The sequence below is a fragment of the Dreissena polymorpha genome, chromosome 5 (genome assembly GCF_020536995.1).
Source record: "Dreissena polymorpha isolate Duluth1 chromosome 5, UMN_Dpol_1.0, whole genome shotgun sequence".
Taxonomy (NCBI): Eukaryota; Metazoa; Mollusca; class Bivalvia; order Myida; family Dreissenidae; genus Dreissena; species Dreissena polymorpha.
In genome coordinates this window covers 23,823,436-23,847,498 of record NC_068359.1, presented here as the reverse complement: position 1 = coordinate 23,847,498, position 24,063 = coordinate 23,823,436, and the positions used below count along the sequence as shown (strand labels likewise).

The following is a 24,063-nucleotide window of genomic DNA, read 5'->3' as shown; positions in this document are numbered from 1 at the left end:
CAATGGAAATAAGTCTTAGCGTGTACAAGACAAGTTTTCATAGCATTTAACGAGGCATGGTCCTAGGTAATGGAGTACCGTATGGGGCGGCATGTTCATATAAACAACTTTCATTAGATATGACCATGCTAAGAAGGGAATTGTATGTGCAATACTATCCAAAATCTCAATGGCACACATACTAACTGATGGCACACACCTCCACCACAAAATGTCTGAATTGTAAAGTTTTACGCACGGATAAAGAACGTCAAATCGTGTGTACTCAGAATCCTTTGTTGGCTGTTGCATGAGATCAATATATAAGGTTGACAGTATCAATCGAGCGGACTTAAAAACAACGCATTAAAAAGCGGACGTTCTTAAACGTGTTTGAAAATATAAATATGTCAGAGTAAATACAAAACAAATCCTTACTGATGTGTTTCATTCTTTCTTATGTAAAGGATATAGATCTAATGCTCTGTAATTAAAAAATACTTGCTGATGTTTCTTTTTACAGCGAATACATTTCATTATTGCAACTTTGGTACTTAAAATGATGACCAAATACCTTTAAATAAGATAGTAAAAACATTTGTTCAAAGCACGGGACTTGATAACGCCATTAAAATATCATTCACTTTCTGAGTGTCGCATAATGCATGTCATCTCCAATATGTAAGATCTTAGAGCTACTGAAGCATGCTCATAAATTATATAGCCTCCATGACTGTGATAAAGTTTTTTATGATGAACGCTTTTACATTGGCTCCTTCCATACATATTGTATCTAGCACTTATACACTGTTGCATCAAACAGCTATTAGGATATCCCTAGAAAATGTCTACAACATGCAGCTCGTTTTCGTAATGTTAATCATGTGTACATCTCAATATTGATCATTGGGTAGACCAATTCTTATAATTTCTGATCGTATTTCACATATAATTGTTTTATTTTTACGTGCGCTAGACAAGCAGCTTTAAAATGCATTTCGTTCAAAATTATGACGTGATCAGATTGTACTACATTGCCATTTATTAAATTTCACTCTTACTGACGAAAGGTCCTCTGCTGCTGATAGTTTGGGTTTGCATGCTTTTAAGACAATTAATCTTTTTAATCATAATATTTTAATTCTAACTTGGTTAGGAATTATATTAGTTTGAAATAATTTATGCTGTGTTGTGTGAATAAAGATAGACATACAACGCTTAACTTTGTTATTTTGCCTTTTACAACCTTATATCGGCTTCTCCCTGAATTTTGCGACGATTATCTGATTTTTAAACTATATGATTGAATGCCTCTAAAGCGTTTCAATAAAGCCAAGATCATGTTATCCTGCTTCATGCAATACTTAATTTAACAGTAAATATCAAATTTGTATGACCGAACTTACGAACCAAGGTCGTCTTACTTTAGTACACTCTTACATAATATTTTCTGATGCTGATATTTGTAACATAAAAACTATTATTGAATGAAGTAGAACTCATTTGTCAAAACATTCTGTTTTCCAAGATGTTAGAAACGTTTAATATTTAACAAAAATATGTAATATACTCAGATTGTTGTAACAGCATTTAATTAACAACTCGCAGGTTGAATATAACAGCTTTTTTGAAAAGCAGTTTTTTCGAATAAACAGTTTAGATCAAAACATACTTAAACAAACACAAAATAAACAAACTCTGCAGCGTATGAATATGCTAGCCAGTGTTGACTCACCTACAATAAATAACAAACTCGTACATTAAAACTTATATTTAGTACACACAATTTCATTGTTTGCGATAATATGATTATTTCTTCGAAAATGAACCCAATAATGTAAGTATTCATCGAAAGCAGAAATTTACATCAATGACTGGTATTAACACACCTTATTATGCATACAAATATATTCCTTTCAATTTCTTCAAGTGAGATTTAACTGGAAAACTTATTAAGCGTAAACAATATACTCAAGCGCATCACATTTAGTGTTTGACAGAAACAGTGATACAATGACAAATGACAATATTAGCTAAACAAAGACAACACGATGGAGATTTCCGATGAATTAAAGGTGCTGCATCCGTAGGCTGTCATCGTGTTTTATGTCAGTTAATTAATGTGTTTATTATGTTTTGAAATTTACTATGTCACATGTTAACGCTAGCGATACAAATGCGCAGTAAGCAACTTGTTCTTACAACTTTTATGTTACATTAACCAATTGCATTCGAACAGTCAAACCATCCTTGGTAACTTTCTTAAACGGGTTGTTACTAGACTTCAATTAATGGTTGACATTATTGGTTAGCGTCAGGCATGAACGAAGTTCAGAATTTAAGCGATGTCTAAGTGGCCGCTAATCGTGCAGTAAGAAAGTTTGAATTAATCAAAAAGTGTGTATCTACAAGTAATAGAGTAATAAAACTTCAGAGACAATTTCAGGTCAAACACCAACAAGTATTTCTTTTAGGCAAGTATCATATTGCCTATACAAAAAAGGACAATACATAAAACACAACATAACACAGAAAAATGATCAAAAATTGGGATGTCCGCATTCGAACGATCAATGCCATGGATTGGGGTTAAAAGAAGTATATACATGTAACACGTAAAACATCAGAATTTATCACTAAAATACACGCGTCAACTAAAACGTTAGCATTTCAGCATTGCTAAAATTAGTTTCCATTTAACTGAAATTAATTACAAAATGGTTTAATATGCACCAGAGGAGCAGAATAAAAACTTTCTAAAACTAAGTTTCAATTTAACTACCAGCTACATACTACTCACACGTTTTTATACACCTCAAACGAAGGGAACTAACTCACTGAAGCTTACTATAATGGTGCCTTGAGTTTTGTTTGATTCCATTTTGTATGATCATTTGAACATGTGTTTTTGATTGCGTCAAGCCTTTCGGTTCAAATATTGTATTTACCAGCTCATTCGTAGACCTCGGCATTGAAAAGTATACAGCACGAAGAAAAAATAATCGTTTGCAATCAAAATAGGTAAAACACACGATATTGTTTTTAATTATAATCTCAATAATAATTGTATTTATCCTCGTTTTGAAGAGACGCCGACAGTCCGATGTTAAGTTTAGTCCGGAAGATCAACAGTTACTTCTGTTTCTTTGCCATTAGACAAGAGAACTGCTTTGACCTGGATTTCTGTTCCCCCAAAATACATGTCAACTTTAAATTGACTCATTTTTCCACTTTCGTCGGTGGTTCTTAATCTAAATTCGCCGATAAGAAAATTGCCTTTGTCGTCAGCAAACACAGGACTCTTAACATGTGATGCAAAAATATGAATGTAACTCGTAACAGCTATTGAGTCGTAAATACAAGAATTTGCTGATTGATCAATGGGAATCTGTTGGCCCAGTTCAATATGCTTCGAGAATGTATTTTTTGCCCATTTTGTGTTATCTTTGTCTACCCATAATCTGCTAGCAGGATGAATTGATTCATCAAATGGAGCATACGCCGAGATCCCATACGTATATCGAGCGATTCTCGAAATAATACATCGCTTGTTATGCCCAAACATGACTGCTCCTTTCAAAACAGCTAACCCAGCCTCCGCGGGAATGATAACGTGTTTCCCAGGACAGGCATCTTTGACTCTCTGTTGCAGCAATGTTGACTCCGAAAAGCCACCAACCATAACGATGTATGCAATATGTATATGCTTAGAAAGCAGTGAAGATAAATGTTCGGTGATGCTTCGGATGGTAACCCCAAACAGTGATTCTATAACATCTAAATCAATGGTGAGCTTATCTCGGTTTCGCGAAATTTTATTTTTGAAAACCGACTTTTGAATTTGGTCTTGTAAAGAACAACCAGTCATTTCACTGACAAGCTCATTGATGATTGAAGGAATTCGTAACACAATACTTGAGCTTGTTTTTAAGTCCCTCTTTTTAACCTCAAATGTCCTCTTCAAATCCATATAGTCATCCATGTATTCTTCTTTAAGACGTTGTATTAATGCACATCCTGAAAATAATGTGATTCTTCCGATCATCAAATCTTCATTAACGGGTAATTTAACGACCTTATAAGTAACTTCCCTTCTATGGTAATATGTATGGAATACACATATAGTCATACGAGCTTATACATGTATATGTTTTCGCGCGCTATGTAGTGTGTTTTTGTTCTTTGGTCAGTTTCAAAAAGTAATAAATAAGTTTAAAGAAATACTCAAACAGTGATGTTTATCTCACTAGGCTTGATCATTATACACGACACGTGTACCAACCCAAGGCTAGACCTTCCAGTATTTGACGTGGCGTTTTAAGTTTCTCTATATTAAAAGGGCCTTTTCACGTTTGGGTAAATTGACAAAATTGAAAAAAGTTCTTTTCAGATTCGCACATTTTGTTTGAGTTATGATATTTGTGAGGAAACAGTAATACTGAACATTAAACATGCTCTAAAAGAGCCATTATATGCATATTTTGACGATTTTAAAACCCGAAAATTATCATTTTAAGCGTTGCAACGCGAAACGAATTAATAATTTGGAGAGTTCTGTTGTTGTCGTTATATTTTTGGAAACTTCGAGGATTGCTTATATAAAGTATAAAATACGTCTGGTATTGTATCCGGAAGGATGGTCGAGTTGTCTAAGTGTTAGTCTTTTTACTCCAGGACTCCAGGGATCAGTGGTTCGAGTCCTGCTGAGGGCTACCTTTTTTTTCGTTTTTTTTTATTCTTGATTTTTTTTTATTGGAGCTTTGTATATCCAATGTTTACATTTATCAATATAAAGCATTTAATGACAAACTTCAAAACATGCCATAATCCGTGAAGAGGACCCTTTAAGAGCGAACATAATATTATGTTTTTGTTCGTCGTATAATACAATACTAAGAGCACGTATAGATGTACCAAATATATATGGTATGCCCAGAATAAATTGATCTCGACATGCATACAAACTGAATGTTGAACAAAAATGTTTATCCAAGTTATAACTGATTTGGACAGAACACATTATTTTTTTATAGTACGCTCACGTTTTTAAAAATAGAATCACTTCGTAATAAATAAATTAACTTGGGTTGAATGAAATTTATAGAAACTACCTGCTATTGTATCCATAAGTTTCTCAAACTCTGCATCGACCTGGGTTCCACCCCACGCTCCTCCGCTCGCTTTATCGACCTCCTTCAGTGCCTTTTCACCAGTTACTTCATGAACAGTGATGTCTACTGTACCGCCTTTAACATATGACCATATGTTTAGTTATGCATGTTACAACGTAATCTAATTGTTTGTTTCCAGTAATAAATATAATTTTGCACCTAATATTGATTACATTGACTGGCATGTAATTATTGTATGTAAACCATGTCATTCACGTATATTTTCTTGAATGGTAGAACATACTACAAAAAGATTACTAAATATTTAACTGACTAAACAAATTAGTTATGATGCAAATGAACCGTTATTGTGTCAACTTTGAATAATAAATATTCAAATAAAAAAGTCATCGGCAAGTAACTAAATAACATTTCTCCCTTTATCATAATTAAAGCCTTCGTTCCACAAATTAAGTCATACCTCCAGCATCACAAACAATGTACTGAGTGCCAGGTGGAAAGGTTGAGATGTCCGCATCGGTAGATAAGTCACTCTTCCTCAATTTTGAATGTCGACAGAATATCGAGGCAGCTTCAGGCTCGAGTGCTATGCTGAGATGACCAGTTTCGATCCCAGCCTGTAACGATGTATACAATTATAAACGCCATATACAATGTATTTGTGGAACATTTTCATTGACATATACAAGTATTTTTGCGTGCTTTTCGATACTAAGATGTTAACTCGATGGATGGAATGGAATTTTGTCAAGATGAAACCATCGCAGGGAACTTTTTCTGAACGAATTTCGTGTGTCTAATGCAACCCAGTGCGCGTTTCTTCAATAATATACCAAAGTGTACAATATATCACGGTAAACTATACACTTAAAACTAAAACACTTACTGTAATAACCATACATAATTTTAAAGATACCAATCGATCTTCGACGCCTGGTTTCCAATAATAGTAATAATCAAATATATGCTTGCAATTTTAACATTGCATGTTGGTCTTACTTCTCTAGCGGCCATTCTCATGAACTGTTTTGCTCTCTCGTTCCAAATGGCAGGGACTGTAAGCACCCAGTTGACATCACTGCTTGTAAAGCCACCAGTTACCCGGTCCTTAAGAACTTCCATCAGATCATCTTTAAGGAATTTTATGAAGGCAGCTATCACAGTCAGCGCCGGGAGTTGTTTCCCTGTTGCATCCTCTAACATCGTCTGCTTTCGAAGATCCTATAAGTGAAAGCCTATCGTGCCTTAAACAGTTTTTATATGAATTAACCGTATTAAATCTACACTTGTTTATAAAGAAATAGCCATACGCTAATGAAATAATATAGAGGTTCACTTATAGAGGATATTGTGCTGTAGTTACATCTGTCAAAAACATCTATTTGTAAGCAAAATATTGTTCAATATGCGTGTATATTACCAAACAATAATTCATTAAAGACCAAGTCATATCCTGGAATAGACATACCAAGTTGTTGAAAAGCTTCATCTTGAAATGCTTGAAGTAGTACCATGTCTTGTGTTCGTTCTTCTGTGCCAGTTCTTCATATTTGTTCTCGGCTCTGTATCCAAACGAGTCTACTGTTTTTCCATCCGAATGGATGAGCACACACGTCGGGGCTTGAAAAAATTAAACGTATTTCCCAGAGGAGCCTCAATTATGTTTACAATAGTACCGCACATTTGTTAAAATGTATATAACTCAACAGTTGTCATGAAAAAGTTACGAGTGAAAACATATTGGGTGAAATTGAAATCGAGTATTCAATTGCATTTAAACATTCGATAACAAGCGATGTTACTGATCAATTGATTTGGTTTAAGTGTTAAAGTATGAAAAGGACTTACGTTTGCTCACATACTTATTTCACAAAAATAAAAGTTTGATTTACCTTTATTGGATATAAATTGGTCAGCATTCCAATGTTTAGCTTTGATATCAATCGGGTCCTTCTCGTACTCATGAGTGAAAGAATACGCCCACCCTGAATATGTGGTCCCGAAGTCAATACTGGCAACGGCGAGAACCATCTCTGCATGCAAATATCGCGTAGAATTTGTATAAACATACATGATATGTTTTGTATTTTAATTCAAATAGACTTTAAAATACGAATTAAATAGTATGTTTTTTTTCTATTAATTTTACATAAAAACGAGATGTTTTTGTTGCTTTATTTTATTACTAATGTGGTGATTGTTATCAATTAGTTAATCGCGGATGAATACAGGTACGAAAACAACATTGGATGAATGAACTTTCGGTTTGTTATATCATCTAGAGCTCGTTTAGTGTTTATGTGTTTTATGTATTATTAAAGTGCAACCACTGATGTTTTTCATATTCAAAATCAGTATTGAAAAGTGTCATTCCTTATTATATATTAACCATTTCTAATAATGTAAGATTCGAGCTTCTTAAAGAAAATAAAGAATTAAATTACGATATCTTTCAAAATGCGTTTACGATTAGTGAAAGCAATGTCATTTAAAATAACAACACGTTATGTTTAGACTTAAGGGTAAATTACCTGGATTCAAGTACCTGCAATTTATCAATTCCTAATATTTTCTTTGATGATGAATAGTTCAACGATCACGCACACCGTTTACACTTTAAAATTGCCTCATTTGACAAATTAAAACGGAATGAAGAAGTTTACTATTGTATTTATTCAACTAACAGTGCTAATTAAATAAAAAAAGAAAACTATTAAATGAAACATAAACTATACCTGTAATTTCCAATTCTGCTTTTACTTTCGATTTCCAATACGTTGTATCGTGCTTTGGTTCTTATCGCTCCAGCTCTTTAAAAAAGTATGCATATAGAGTAGGTACATACATGTAAATCACTTCTATTTATTTATTTCATGCATGCCGCAATCAACAAAAAAATTGTGTTACTTAAAAGTAAATGTGTGGTATTTTTGTATTAAATGAAAATATCATTGTACTTTTTTAGCATATACTTTTCTCGAATCACAAAAGTGTGCGTTGTTCAATGGTGTTCGTATAATCTGAATTAACAAATATTACATATATTTTTTAAAGCATGCCGTTTACTATACCCACGAGTGTATAAACATTTGAAATACACTTTATATACATAAACTTCAATATATAAATTATTATATTAACACGTCAGTTTCAAGCTAGTGTCGTAATGGTGGCTTTTCCTCTATACTCATCTTATACAGATATATAAATTTCGTCACAAACATGACAAAAACGATTTCTTTTTTGATGTTGCTAGTACGGTTGCATATTTGAAGTATCTCTTGTGCTGATTGTAATAAATTAAGGTCTTCATTCGGCTAAAATCTACACGATTAAGACGGTTTAAAAGGAACCAATGAATATGGAGAATTTAAATTGGATTTTGTTTACAAGTGCTATTCGATCAATAATAATAATGTTGCCTAAATGTCAGTCGCGCAAGAAAGACTTCTTACATCTAAATGCAATGGTAATCTGTCATACTGTCTTTGATATGAAACTCAAATACTTGTATATAGTAATACCTCAATAATGTGCAGCAGGAGGATATAAGGCTTTTAAAAGAGTTAAAAAATAATAATTTACATTTGTATACTTGAACATGCGTAAATTCATTGCGGTATGGCTAATCTTATTGTAAAAGTTGTTTGGATTATAATTGAAAGATTTCTCATTCAGATTATTTATACAATGTCTGGTAGTGGTATACAATATTGAAATAATTTTTCAAACAATCTTAATTTATCGATGAAATATGCGTTATCACATTATATATATTTATTCATGAAGATATAAGTTTGAGACAAGTTTAATGGGGATCTTACGGTTTAATATTGGCTACTTAACCTGGTACAAAGAAGCTGTAATTAAATAAATGTATTTAGTTACGAAACATTAAGTGCAGTTTTATCTGAAAATACTGATTGACGAGCCGGTTGTATAAGGAGAAATGTTATAAATATGCAAAAGAAAAAACATTTTGTGGAAAAAGTTCCGAAGCGTAATATTTAGTTGCTGTTCTTTTTTCGTACATCAGGAAAATGTTCAAAGAACAAAGCCACACAAAAGCAGAAAATGTAGTGTTTTTTTATTTATAAACATGAAAAGTGTCGTTTTGTTGAAGTCATAAACAAATATTGAGTGGTGATTGTTAAATATATTTTATTCCCGCTCAAACATTTATGTTTTACTACAATTTCTAAAGTATGCCTTTAATTAATAAAACTTTTACTGAACTAGACTGATAGAGAGACGTTAAATAAAACACACACACAAAACGTTACACATAGAAAGACAACAACAGAGGTCAATATATTGCACCTGACCAACGCTTGAAGTTTAGCTAACAATGAAGGTCAGGGCCATCACCTTTTCTCTTATACAGCAACGTGTAGTTAACACCAGTTTCCGGATTGTTAAAATCATTTTCAGCGAATCAGAGCCCGTTCAGTATCTGCGCCCAAAAGGCAATTCAAAGATGGCAGAGGGACCTTTTTGAAGTCTTTTGCTTAAATGATACAATTTTGATAAAGCTAGGCAGGTATCACATGGTCATTTTTACATAAGTTGTTTCCCTCTTCTTGGAAAGCACTGCACCATGGTCATGAGAACTTTTGCCCAATGCATCCGTCTTCAGCTGTGGTTTACTTATTCATAATAAGTAACAACAAGCTCTGTGTATTGTTGGCTTATACAAGTTTCAAATGATTGTAATATATTACCCTAATTACAGAAAAACAAGATGCCAAAATCTAACATAGCAGGATAATAGTATATAGGATATAAACTAACTTTAGATATGCAGAATACTGTATCATGTAAAATAACTTAACTGAAAATACTATTCAGTTAGAATTTATAAAATGATGTGTTTTCAATACTTGCATGTCGATAATCATATCTGCATGATAGCGCATCAACAAGTCCTTCTTATCTAGCCGTGTCTAACACCCTCTATAGCTGCATCCCCAATCAAGACATTGACGCCGAGGAAGCTTAGCCTTTTCATCGATCGAATTCGTATCATTTTACTTCACTTCCAATTTAACCGTATGATTAGACTTAATTGCCCATTTGTTAAACCATTAAACATAGATGGCTATGACTGATTATATTAATTATTATCAAATGTATTGCTTACAGCCACCAACGCATGCTTAAATAAAACTTGTTTTATGAAGCAACTGCTTGGATTTTAAACATTATTTGAAAAATACTGCGCTATTTTGCTTACACTCAATAGAAATGTACGTAGAAAAACAGTTAGATGTACGTGGCTTCTTTTAATAGTCCCATTTTATCTCGAATTTTCATTCCAGTTTTTGAAAAACATATTCAACGTAAAACCTCTTTTAAACTGTGTGGAAATATGTTCTATCTTGTTTGTCCTTATATGCTTTGTCAATGATCTCGTGTTTTAATTTGTAAGTTTTCTATAACTCGCTTCAAATTTGCAGTGCAAAATAATGTATATCAATATGTGATAATGTTGCGAAAGAAATACTTGGGATTTATTTCATTTTAATACATCGTCGAAAAGAGAATATATACCCGGTTATATGGCCTGATCTTCAGTAAAAACGTATATTGTCAAATAACAGGAAGGCAGCAAATCTTTCATTAAGCAATTAATATGTATAATTGGTTGATTTATTAAATCATTAAAATTTGGTTCAGCATATTTACAAAAATATAATTGGCACAGCAATGGATAAGAGAGGCAAAAGTGTAAATATGCGTCAGTGTTAATATCCAGATACCACCAGGGTTTATTTGCCCATTTGGGAAAAGTACTGGTACCTATAGCCAATAGGGAAAAATGTGCGCGAAAAACCCTGCAATTGGGAAAATTCGCGTCGTGATTGATTGAAACTTAATTGCACAAAGCTTTTTCAAATATTGTTTAACATGCATTTTTGATTAAATGTTCAGTTCAAGGGCTAATTGTATTTGTTCACTTTCAGAAAATTAATGCGCATTTGGAACAAAATTGTACCAACAATCTTCCCTTTTGTGAATTTTTCGGACGGCAGTTGTGAATTTCGTAATTTTTCATTCATCGGAAAGTGCCTTTAACGGGTACTTTATAAAGACCCTTCTCATCCAATTACCATACCCTACAGAAAATGATAAACTTGTAAGAACCAGATCAGCCCCTTAAAAATTAAGTGAATGGTATTCGTTAACATTAATAATTATACTTAACAGTTGAAATTTAAACATCCGATTACTTAATGCATTCTACCAATCCTGTAAGATCTTAACAATATGTACGTGCATGTTCAAATACTTAAAATTCATAATATAAGCCTTCACCCGTCTAACCTTATAAAATACACTTATAAATACATTATTATTACCAAATTAATGTCATCTCTAAAACCGTTCTTTTATTCTTACTGCATTTTTATTGTAAATACAACTTACTCGTGCATTAATAAAATATAATTACATAAAATAATCTCGTATTAACCCATGGCAGTTATTGTGATGTGCTCTATTACATGTCCTTTTGAATATCTGATCGTTTTGACATAGACACAACAAAAATAATTATTTAAAACGGGTATTATGCAAGATTTAAACATTTAAGACGCAAAAATGTTGTATTAGCAATTGATTGACTCTCAAAGTATATTCTCTGTAATCACTTTTCAGGCAACATTATGTTAACAGTTCTTAAAATACGGTTTTCGAACCATACGTGGCTGATACCGTTCCGACTTCTGGTTTTCGAATTTAGAGAAGTGATTGAGAACCAAACGATGCGTCACGTACTCAGATTCTTTTGCTGAATTTGCGCAATTTGCTGAAATTAACATGATGCAAGTATATGTGATGCGTTTTATTTTATCTTGAATATATGGCATTTTCTTATATATCGCGGTTTATTACATCTAAGACATTGTTACGTACATGCTGTACTTGGGTTTCAATGGTAATGAAAATTCTGGTGCATTGTCAACTTCGTCCCGTACATTATTCGTCCCAAAACATTTTCGCTCTTTTTCATAAGCCTCTTACACAGTACGCTGCATTAATAATTTGACATTGTATTATTTGATCTGTTATAAAAACTATAATGTATTTGTGTTCTGCTAATTCACAAATTTAATTTTTCAGATGAGGTTATGATTAAAGACCACCACCAACAATGTCTTCCCCATCGCCAACACCTGTAAGAGCAATATATGGCTTCGTTCTGTACCTTGCTGCCTATGTTGTATTTGGTATGCACCCATTATATGATAATAATCCCTAGAATCAGGGTAAACTGAACCTTATGTTCAGGTTTTTTTTTGGCCCAATATATTTTACAGCCAAAACTCGGCTATATTCCCAATCGCAAAAAGTACAGTCTTGGCCGTAACCCGTTCGACCATTGACCGGGTCAAGTGATTTTTGCGTCGGTCGAGTGAAAATTCTAAGCCGGTAGCCCGATAGGTCGAGTGATTTTTTCGTGTCCGAACTTAGTAACGAGTCCGAAATAGCTTCATATAGACGCTTATTCGAGACTGCATTGGTTATTTCCCTTGAGCACTTATTGATTAGACGCTTATTGAACAGTGTTGTAAGTCGATCTCGCGAGACACTATAACAACTATTATTACTTGGTGGAGAACTTGCGGCGATACATTTATTTTAATGTATTTTCTGTGTTATTTTGAGGGCGCAGCGCACAAACATCAACCGCAAAATGAGAATGAAGGTAGCAACACAAAATATGAACAACAAAACGAAAATTCCAAATGTCATGGAAAAATAATCAGTCTTGGCTTTGTTTTGATGTCTCCAAGTATTGAGAAATTTGATTATGCGCCTGCATTGCTGATTGCTGGTATGTGCATGTCATACATAATGTAAAAAAATATGCAATTAAATATCATGCACTAACTTACATGTACAAGTATAGTTTTTTACAGATAAAGTTTATCAATTATTTAACGAACAAATCCTGACAGTAAATTCAAAGGTGTATTATACTGCATTTTAGATGCTGGTACAATCGGCAAATCGGAGACAAACCATATGTGGCTTAGGCAGTAGAACTACTTCTACAAATGTGGTTTTAGATTTAGAATACTCAGAAGTTTGGGCAGAAAAGTTGCCTCCTTGTGCTACGTCTTATGCACAGGTATTATTGCTAGTTTGACATTTTATTTACTTTATTCAGATATTCGTTTGGAAAAGGATATCAGGGGTTTTTCTGCCTATTTTGGGAAAAGGAGTCTGACCAAATTGGGAATTTTTTATCGACAAAATTGGTCATTTTGGGAATTTTTGCTTCGATGAAACGGCTCATTTGGGAAAAAATTGTGAATTAATCATGCTTAAATAATTCAGTGGTTTAACAAATAAATTTGTTTTTATTTGGTTATTTTGTCTTCTTCATGTAAACAGATGCAATATTGGGCATGTTCAACGTTAATTCAATTACTGCAGTTTTGTTTTTCAGTAACAGTTACACTCTGTGATAAGAATTGAACAGTCAAAACCTTATAGCAAATATTTTTGACCAAAACAAACACTGGTTAGTCACACAAGTTATAAGACACTTCATTCTTAAAAAAAAAAAAAAATTTTTTTTTTTTTGGAAATTGGGATTTTTTTTATAATTTCGGTTTGGGATCGGGTCCGTTTGCTTTGGGAGTGCCTCCGTTGTCCGTAGGCGCAGACAGTGCTGAAAAACTCCTGGATATCATGTTATACAATTGTTTTTTTTTCAGGCCACCTTAAGGAGCATACATGATATGTCAGACCTGGATGTCGGAGACTCAGACAATGACCATGATGGAATGGAGATGTCAGGAGACCTTGTGTTAATTTTTTTGTAAGATATTAACTGTGAATAAAAACAGAATCAAGTGTTTATTTGTTTAATCTTTATTGTTCTATGTTTCATCAATACAAACATAGTTACACATGTAACAGAATTATAACTTTTAATTCGGGCTAGTTAAAATTGATTTGGGCTAGTGAAATTTCAAAGCTGGTAGCCTAAAAAAAATTAATGCCAAGACTGAAAGTATACTTTTTTCCTAAAATTTTCTAAATATATTCTCAATTGGGAAAAAAACGTTAATGACATCAGCTGTTTCACTTTTTTCAACAAAGCGTAGTTCGATCCGGTATCGTATGGTTTTAGACTATACCTCGATTTGGATAACGTCAGCATTATTCGTGTGCCCTATATTCTCTATGTTGTTCATGCACTTATTATATTTCGATGAAATTCAAGCGTTTTGTGATTCGGCTGAATGAAAAACAAATATTTCTCACATTTTGAAATATTAAGTGAAAAAAATTAGCAACAAAATAAGATGTATTAGAGAATAATAGTGAATATCTGTAATAGAGAATATCAATAATGAAATAACACTTCACAGTGGGAACGCTAATTCTTTTTTTTATAAATTTAAGCCCTTTGGCTTTGAAATGTTGAATGATTGGTAACCCCATTGGTAATGAAGACCAAAAAGTTATTTTGCCACCTAGTATACTGTATACTGGAGTATGTGTTATGTTTGATATTTTACAGTTGTCTATGTAATCTGGGCGTATTTTCCTGAGCAATGGCTGGACACAATTGGCTTTTCCTATCTCCCCCAGAAGTAAGTAACATTATTAACAGTTATAACAGCTTGTGTAATCTCATAAATTCTCTTCTTTAAGACGACATTTCATGTTAACTTAAACCACAGGTTCTTCTTTGTGAAAATTATCACATTTTGATTTTTTCTGGACACAAAAAATTGATTTATATGTTGTGTTCCTTGTTTACTGACCCCATGGGGTTTCAGTTTAGAGGGCAGTTAAAATAACCTGAGCTTGATGCCCAAGTGTGATGTACATTTTATTAAGTATCAACTGTGTTGTTGTTTAATTTTTAGCTTGACTATTATATATGAAATGTATATAGTGGAGCTATCCTACTCACCCCGGCGTTGGCGTGACCGTCTGCGTTAGCGTGCAAATGTTAAAGTTTTCGTACTTCCCCAATTATTTTCATTGTCCCTTGACAAATAGCTTTCATATTTTGCATACTTGTTTATCAATATGACCCCAACCTATAAACAAGAGCAGACAACTCTATCAAGCATTTAAATATAATTATGGCCCCTTTTCCACTTAGAATATGCAGCAAATTAAAGTTTTCGTACTACCCCATTTATTTTCATTGTTCCTTGACATATTGCTTTTATATTTTCCATACTTGTTTACCAACATCACCCCAACCTATAAACAAGAGCAGACAACTCTATCAAGCATTTTGTCATAATTATTGCCCCTTTTATACTTAGAATATGCACAATATTGATAAATTCATGTTAAAGTTTGCGTACTACGCCAAATATTTCCTATATCCTTAGACATATTGCTTTTATAAGTTGCAAACTTGTTTACCAACATGACCCCAACCTATAAAGAAGAGCAGACCACTGTATCAAGCATTTTGACATAATTATGGCCCCTTTTACACTTATAAATAATTGAACATTTTGCTGAAATTGGCATAACTTCTTTATTTATGATCACATTTTATTATTACTTTGACAAAACAACACTTACCTGAATACCACAATGGATTCCACCCAAACAATACCCCACCCCCCTACCCAGAATCCCCGCCCCCCCCCCCACCCCCCCCCCCCCCAACCTCCTCCCCCCCCAATTTATTATTTTTTTAAAACACACCCCACATTATACCCCCCTCTCACCCCATCCCCCCTACCCCCCCCCAATTTTTTTTTTAAAACATCGTCTAATAAATTACCACACCCCACATTATACCCCGCCCCCCCCCCCCCCCCCAAAAAAAAATTTTTTTTTTTCCTTTTTTATTTTTGAAAGATCGTATAATAAATTATTGAATATGAACAATTTTCCCATGATGGCTTACGTAATACTGTCAAGCACATGAATAGTTGAGCGCGCTGTCCTTTGACAGCTCTTGTTATGCCCCCAGTAGGGTGGCATATAGCAGTTTAACTGTCCGTCAGTCAGTATGTCAGTCTGTCCGTCCGTCCGAAAACTTTAATGCTCATAACTTTTTCAATATTGAAGATAGCAACTTGATATTTGGCATGCATGTGCATCTCATGGAGCTGCACATTTTGAATGGTGAAAGGTCAAGGTCATCCTTCAAGGTCAAGGTCATCCTTCAAGGTCAAATGTCAAATATATGGCGTCTGTCCGTCCGTCTGAAAACTTTAACGTTGGCCATAACTTTTTATGCCCCCGGTAGGGTGGCATATAGCAGTTGAACTGTCAGTCAGTCAGTATGTCAGGCAGTCTGTCCGTCCGTCCGAAAAAAACTTTAACATTGGCCATAACTTTTTCACTATTGAAGATAGCAACTTGACATTTGGCATGCATGTGTATCTCATGGAGCTGAACATTTTGAGTGGTGAAAGGTCAAGGTCATCCTTCAAGGTCAAATGTCAAATATATGGCGTCTGTCTGTCCGTCCAAAAACTTTAACATGGGCCTTAACGTTTTCAATATTGAAGATAGCAACTTGATATTTGGCATGCATGTGCATCTCACGGAGCTGCACATTTTGAGTGGTGAAAGGTCAAGGTCATCATTCAAGGTCAAATGTCAAATATATGGCGTCTGTCCGTCCGTCCAAAAACTTTAACATGGGCCATAATGTTTTCAATATTGAAGATAGCAACTTGATATTTGGCATGCATGTGCATCTCACGGAGCTGCACTTTTTGAGTGGTGAAAGGTGAATGTCAAGGTCATCCTTCAAGGTCAAATGTCTAATATATGGCGTCTGTCCGTCCAAAAACTTTAACATTGGCCATAACTTATTCACTATTGAAGATAGCAACTTGATATTTGGCATGCATGTGTATCTCATGAAGCTGCACATTTTGAGTGGTGGAAGGTCAAGGTCATCCTTCAAGGTCAAAGGTCAAAAAAAAAAATCAAAGCGGCGTTCTCATCAAGCTGCACATTTTGAGCTGTGGAAGTTCAAGGTCAAGGTCATCCTTCAAGGTCAACAACAACAACAACAAAAATTCAAAGCGGCATTCTCATGAAGCTGCACATTTTGAGTGGTGGAAGTTCAAGGTCAAAGTCATCCTTCAAGGTCAAAGGTCAAAAAACAAAAATTCAAAGCGGCGTTCTCATTAGCTGCACATTTTGAGTAGTGGAAGTTCAAGGTCAAGGTCATCCTTCAAAACAAAAACAAAAATTTTCAAAGCGCGCAGTAGGGGGCATTGTGTTTCTGATGAACACATCTCTTGTTCAATATTGAAGAAAGCAACTTAATATTTGGCATGCATGTGTATCTCATGGAGCTGAACATTTTGTGTGGTGAAAGGTCAAGGTCATCCTTCAAGGTCAAATGTCAAATATATGGCGTCTGTCCATCCGAAAACTTTAACATTGGCCATAACTTTTTTAATATTGAAGATAGCAACTTGATATTTGGCATGCATGTGCATCTCATTGAGCTGCACATTTTGAGTGGTGAAAGGTGAAGATCAAGGTCATCCATCAAGGTTAGAGTCAAATTTTGCAATTTTGAAGATTGCAACTTGATATTTGGCATTCATGCATATATAATGGAGCTGCACATTTTGAGTGGTGTAAGGTCAAGGTAAAGGTGAATGGTCAAATTTTGCAATATTGAAGATAGCAACTCGATATTTGGCATACATGCGTATCTAATGGAGCTGCACATTTTGAAAGGTGAAATGTCAAGGTCAAGATCATCCTTCAAGGTCAAATGTCAAATATATGGCGTCTGTATGTCCGAAAACTTTAACATTGGTCATAACTTTTTCAATATTGAAGATAGCAACTTGATATTTTGCATGCATGTGCATCTCATGGAGCTGCACATTTTGAGTGGTGAAAGGTCAAGGTCATCCTTCAAGGTCAAAGGTAAAATTTTGAAATATTGAAGATAGCAACTTGATATTTGGCATTCATGCATATCTCATGGAGCTGCACATTTTGAGTGGTGAAAGGTCAAGGTTATCCTTCAAGGCCAAAGGTTAAGGTCAAAGGTCAATTTTTGCAATATTGAAGATAGCAAGTTGATATTTGGCATACATGCGTATCTCATGGAGCTGCACATTTTGAAAGGTGAAATGTCAAGGTCAAGGTCATCCTTCAAGGTCAAAGGTCAAATATATGGCTTCAAAGCGGTGCAGTAGGGGGCATTGTGTTACACGAACACAGTTCTTGTTCTGTTTAGCTTCACTGCATTTTAGTTTCTGTTCTCTAAAGTTTAGACCACACTAAAAGCTTATGCACAAGTTTTTGCATCATCCACAATATATTTGTTAACCAAAATCACACACATGCCAGGTTTTGCAACAGTTTTTGAGATAAAAGTAGAATGATCAGTTGCAATGCTTTCAAAAACAAAATTTAAGACATAGTGTTCGGTATAGTACACTGTTTGCTAATGTTTGTTACATGTATCTGAAACACTGTATCCACTCATGAAACAATAGTACTGAAGATACATTTTTACTATATATAATATTCAAATAAATGTTCATCAAATTGTGGAAGAAAATAATCTGCTAGTTGAAGAATGCAGTCAGACCAACTTTTAAGGATAAAATCAAAATTAATATAATGTAAATCTGGAATTTACATTGTAGTGTTTTAGATATTAAATGACAGATTCAAACCACTCCGGGTTGAGTTTTTTTCTGAAAAAGAAATTAAGTAAATAATAAATTAGAAGTATTCAGTTGTACATGTAAGTATGTTCCAAGTATTTAATTTATGTTATTGGTCTCTTAAATGGTAGTTTTAAAGAACTTCTTAAATCAGGGAAATTTCCAGCCATTTTGGGAAAAGGAGAGTGGTCAAATTGGGATTTTTGTTATCAATAAAGTGGCAAATTTGGGAATATTTTATCGACAAAAAGGACCAAATTGGGAATTTTTTATCAACAAATATATTCACAAGAGGTATTTTCCTGGCCATTTTGGATAAAAATCATAAAAAATAACCATCTATTTTGAAGGTTGTTTACAAAATAAATTTGAGATACTGGCCTCGAAGAATCCACTTGACCGCTCGCATTTGCGAGTGAAGTTGACGGCCGGGCGAGTATAGATTGTTAAATTCTCGACCGACCGGGCGAGTGCTGTTTTTCAAGTTGAGAAATATAAATTCAGTTCCAGAACTCCTGCCACATCGATACAAATTGCGAAAAAAAAATCGAACGAACAAAAAAAAGGTTTAGTACACAAAGAAACTGCAATTTCGTTTTGACAATGAAAAATGACGTCATGGGCACAGTAAAAATAAATCTCTAAATCGGCTGCGCTCTTTTCGTAGGTTTCAGTGCTCTTAGCTAATCGATTAAAAGTGAAAAAAAAACAGTTAAATATATTGGTAATTCCGTGAAGAATACAATTTCATTTTAATGTAAATAAAAAATAATACATAACTGGTTAATTATAATACTTCTTATATTTAATTTAATATAAACAGAAACAATAATTATTAATAAACAGAAAGTTTACAAAAAGGTTCTGGATGATCATAACTATAAATATAGATATATATTTTTTTTATATGCAGGGCGAGTAAATTATTAAGTGAAGGGTGAGTGGATTGTCAGGCCTACTCGCCCTGCAGGGCGAGTTGCTCTGGAAAAATTCTTCAAGGCCTGAGATATAGAGTTTAATAATCATAAGTCATATGACACTAATTAAAAAAAAAACTATTTTCTTTTTGGAAATTCTGATTTTTTTTATAATTATGGTTTGGGATCGGGTCCGTTTGCTTTGGTATTGGGTCGTTTTACGGCCTTTCTTTACATAGCAGAAAACCCCCTGAAAATGTTTGTCAATGACTCAATGGATTTTTTTTAGTCACAACTGTTTGTTCACTTCTGTTGGAAGGGGTCTGATACCTTATATTTGAGCACGTCTGTTTCCCACTAGAGGGAACTTTGTATTTTAAAGATAAATATTTTAAAGTATCTATGGAAAAGTGAAACCAACAAAGAACACACTTTTAATGGTTTCCAACTGTAGTTATATCAGTGTTGTTTTTTGTGAGATGGATTTCAAAATTGAATTTTGAAATATACAAAAATATTTCAAAATGTGAGTTTTTCCCCTTTTCAAGTTCTGAAAGTCTAGTACCTTAGCAAATGTGATGTTAAAACAATGCCAATTTGTTAGTACTTGCATACAAAAAGTACACAAATTTACCGAAGTTTTTTTAAAGATGCATTTTTTGTTCCAGATTGGATTTATATCAGGCTGTATTTTGTGTTAGGTACTGGGCTGTAGCAGTGCCATGCTACCTGTGCGTACTGTGGCTGCTGGCCTACCCAGCCTGGTTTGGATACATCCACCTCTGTACACCAGCTCTTGATTCACGGACATTGATCACTGGTATGAAATATGCTGCTAGACAATGTTTTGATTTTTCTTATTATTGAGCATTATTCAGTTATTATGCCCCCAGATCGATTGATCAGGGTATATTGTTTTTGGCCTGTCTGTCTGTCTGTCTGTCTGTCATTCTGTCCCAAGACTTTAACCTTGGTAATAACTTGATATTTGGCATGCATGTGTATCTCATGAAGCAGCACATTTTGAGTGTTGAAAGGTCAAGGTCATCCTTCAAGATCAAATACCGTAAATCTACAAATATAAAACGCACTTTTTTACCTGCCGATTTTTTCTTCAAGTAGGGGGTGCGTATAATATACGAGTTTAGAGCAGAACAAAATTTTTCCTGTGCAAATTTTCAACTTAATCGCTGTTATTCGCTTCGCGGCAGCCATTTTGAACTACACCATTACATCAAAGGGGTGCAACAGGGCTCGCGCTGTCGTTCGCCATTTGAGTCATTTGCAAAAATATTGAGAATTTGGCTCAATAAAAATCTTATTTGTGAAAATGCGAAAATCTAGTAAAATTTCATTGAAAACATCCACCATTTATATCGGACTGGTTTGCGATATTTGTCTCTTTGTTTTAATGAAAGTGTTCGCAATTCGAACAGTAAACAAAACCCGGTCTGTACCCGATTATTAGACATCGCTTGACCTTATTGTTATTGAAGTGCGCATGGAAGCTGACTAATCAACATTGAGCTCGCTTACACATGAAATGACGTTGTCGAATGAAACGTGAGAACGGGAGGAGCTATCGGATAATGTTGGGTCATCCATGCGCAGACACTGTATACACAGTAAATATCGTCGTCTGCCTACAAAATAACGACTGGACGCTAAGTCGTATAAAGAGATTAGCAAATGAAAAAAAAACCTGACAATACCCATAAATAAATATTTCTTAGCTGACCACTATTTATCTTTCTACCGCATATTAACCATATCTGAAGTAAAGAGTGGTAATTAAATAATTAGTTTTATGATGCTAATAGAGTCTATTACAACTGTCTGCCGATTGCCGAATTAAATTGAAAGGTGATAATTAATTAATTTGTTTTTTACTCCCAACTTAGCCTTAATGACAGCGGCGTATTTTAATTAAAGAGATCATGAAAAACACGAGCGGTTTAATTGTATTTTAAGTTATAGTAAAGTATCGAGTTTGTAACTGGAAAAAAGAAAAAGTAATTCATCTAGACAACTATAAAAACGGAAGTAACCATTTTGTCTTCTTATTACTTTATTATTATTATAATTATTATTGTCCGGAATATTGTCAAATTGAATTAAATGTGAAAACAAAAAACAGCATCTCTGCTTCTTTCTTTTGTAATATGACTGCTTGACCCGATGTCAGCAAGGGGCCCGTGTGTTATCTGTACCAATCAATGGTAATATAATCAATAGACAGAGATACTTACATGTATTATGCAACTGTCATAACAACAGCACTATAACACATCCCGATCAATATACCGGGGTAACAGATAGTTGACAACACCAAATTGATTTGCTATTTTTACAACACAAAAATATATTTACACATTTTTTCGGAAATGGCCGATTTCGGACACTAATTTTTTAGTGCGTATTTTACTCGGATTTTCAATTTTTACCGATAAATTTTGACCAAACTCGGGGGTGTGTATTATGCACGAGGGCGTATTATATTATTGGATTAACGGTATATGGCTTCAAAGCGGCGCAGTAGGGGGCATTGTTTTTCACAAACACAGTTTTAGGCATTAAACAAAGTTGTTTGTTTCCACTCACCCAACTGACCCTTACTTTTACCCTTACCTTTTGTTTGGTATTCCAGGTTAACTTTTAGATCATTTTTGCTAAATGCATAAAAAATATCTACTTATTTTGTGATGTTGTTATCTACATTTGGTCATATTTACTAGTGTTACTTTAAATAAACTGAAAATAACTTATGAAAGATGACAACAATGAAACATGTATATGGAGGATTTAAGCAAGTTGTTTGCCTATTTACTTTTTATTGGAAAACATACAAATAGTTAATGACAAAAACATTGTTTTGCTAACCTATCTGCACTAAATTTGTTGGTGATTTTAGTGGAAACAAATGACATTTTGTTGTTGGCATTATCCTAGTCATGTGTTTGATCCCCACTACAGAGCTTTCTCTGAACCTCTTCAAAAATGTCAAGTACTGTCTTTTTCCAGGAAATAGACTAGAGAGTGTCAGTATAAGCCCAAGACTTTTGATATAATTATCTTTAAAAAATGGTGTTAATTCTGAAAAGCAATACAATTGTGGTTGAAGTATAAAATACTTCAGTTTGATTTACAAACCAAAATGTTATGGGACATAAATTATGTATTCAACATGAAAATTGTCTTTTAACATGTTATATTTTAAACGATAATATACATCAAGTTGAAAACTAGTACCTGTTATGAATGACTTTATAAAAAAAAATTGGGTAGGGTCTGCTAAGCCAACTTAAAAATAATCATCCTGGTGAATTTTATCCCAATTAAAACTAATATCATTTATCTTTGTATTAATTCAAACACTGTAGTAGATTGATTTATACCTCTTTACATTTAAAGTAATATTGTGATCAGAAAGAGTTCAAAAAGTTGTAAAATCCTTTAATATATCATGTATTGCATGCTGTTTTTTAGTAATCATGCTTTTGAATCAAATTGTAAATAAAAACAGGTTACAGATTAATAACTGTACATTCAACATCCGCACATTTCAGATGAGCATTCAATCGCAGTGAGTGGCGACACAATGTGGCCTGGTGAGACCCCTCCCCTGTCAGATCTGCCCATCTCTGAGGTGAACAGGAAGTTGTACCTGTGAAGAAACCAGAATCTTAAGATCTACAAATGAAAGCAGAACTTATTGTGAATTCATTAAAGCCTGAACTGATAATTGGTGGAGTAACCTGAACATCCAAAATGATGGCAATGATTTTACAGACATTCAAGTAAGAATGGCATGCATAGAATGATATTGCTTGAAAGGTAATTTTGATGTTCAGCCAAATAATCAGAAATTACGCAAGTAATTTATGGACTTTTGTGTAAGCAGAACATACATAAAAGCAGGCGAGTATTTTTAACATTTGATTAAGAGGTTTTGTTTAAATTTTTAGTCCATGAATATATTTGCTGCAGAGTACAAGGATATTTGTGCACTGCATGAATGTTATATGTATGCTTGTATCAAAGATGGTAAGGTAAACTTGTTTACTAATTAAGGTTGGTCGGTTGACCATTTTTATGCCCCCAGTAGGGCAGCATATAGCATTTGAACTGTCCGTCGGTCAGTCCGTCCAAAAACTTTAACATTGGCCATAACTTTTGCAATATTGAACATAGCAACTTGATATTTGGCATGCATTTGTATCTCATGAAGCTGCACATTTTGAGTGGTGAAAGGTCAAGGTCATCCTTCAAGGTCAAAAGTCTAAAAATACAATCCAAGGGAAGTAATTAGCTTTAAAAGGGAGATAATTTCTAATCCTGCCAAATGATATATTTAAATTTTATTTCAAAGTGCCGCAATAGGGG

The 24,063-nt window shown here is 33.9% G+C and overlaps 2 protein-coding genes across 5 annotated transcripts; one reads left to right on the top strand and one right to left on the bottom strand.

The window, feature by feature from the left end:
- Positions 1 to 1,478: 1,478 nt before the first annotated feature.
- On the bottom strand, positions 1,479 to 7,943 carry LOC127831942 (heat shock 70 kDa protein 12A-like). 3 transcript variants are annotated; one of them, XM_052357028.1, is made up of 7 exons: positions 7,847 to 7,943; positions 7,004 to 7,144; positions 6,580 to 6,731; positions 6,111 to 6,332; positions 5,572 to 5,728; positions 5,091 to 5,225; positions 1,479 to 3,996 (listed from the first exon to the last, which is right to left on the bottom strand). In XM_052357028.1, exons 2-7 carry the CDS (start codon positions 7,140 to 7,142, stop codon positions 3,092 to 3,094), a joined length of 1,710 nt encoding a protein of 569 aa, XP_052212988.1. In that variant the 5' UTR covers positions 7,143 to 7,144; positions 7,847 to 7,943; the 3' UTR covers positions 1,479 to 3,091. The 3 variants fall into 3 exon arrangements, with proteins under 3 accessions (XP_052212988.1, XP_052212987.1, XP_052212989.1); XM_052357027.1 differs by lacking the exon at positions 7,847 to 7,943 and adding an exon at positions 7,643 to 7,832; XM_052357029.1 differs by lacking the exon at positions 7,847 to 7,943 and adding an exon at positions 7,657 to 7,832.
- Positions 7,944 to 11,851: 3,908 nt separating this feature from the next.
- On the top strand, positions 11,852 to 23,819 carry LOC127832408 (phosphatidylinositol N-acetylglucosaminyltransferase subunit P-like). 2 transcript variants are annotated; one of them, XM_052357868.1, is made up of 5 exons: positions 11,852 to 11,935; positions 12,234 to 12,340; positions 14,650 to 14,722; positions 20,382 to 20,500; positions 23,247 to 23,819. In XM_052357868.1, the coding sequence occupies exons 2-5, from the start codon at positions 12,265 to 12,267 to the stop codon at positions 23,348 to 23,350; spliced, it is 372 nt and encodes a 123-aa protein (XP_052213828.1). In that variant the 5' UTR covers positions 11,852 to 11,935; positions 12,234 to 12,264; the 3' UTR covers positions 23,351 to 23,819. The 2 variants fall into 2 exon arrangements, with proteins under 2 accessions (XP_052213828.1, XP_052213829.1); XM_052357869.1 differs by having other exon boundaries at positions 11,863 to 11,939.
- The last annotated feature ends 244 nt before the right edge of the window (positions 23,820 to 24,063 follow it).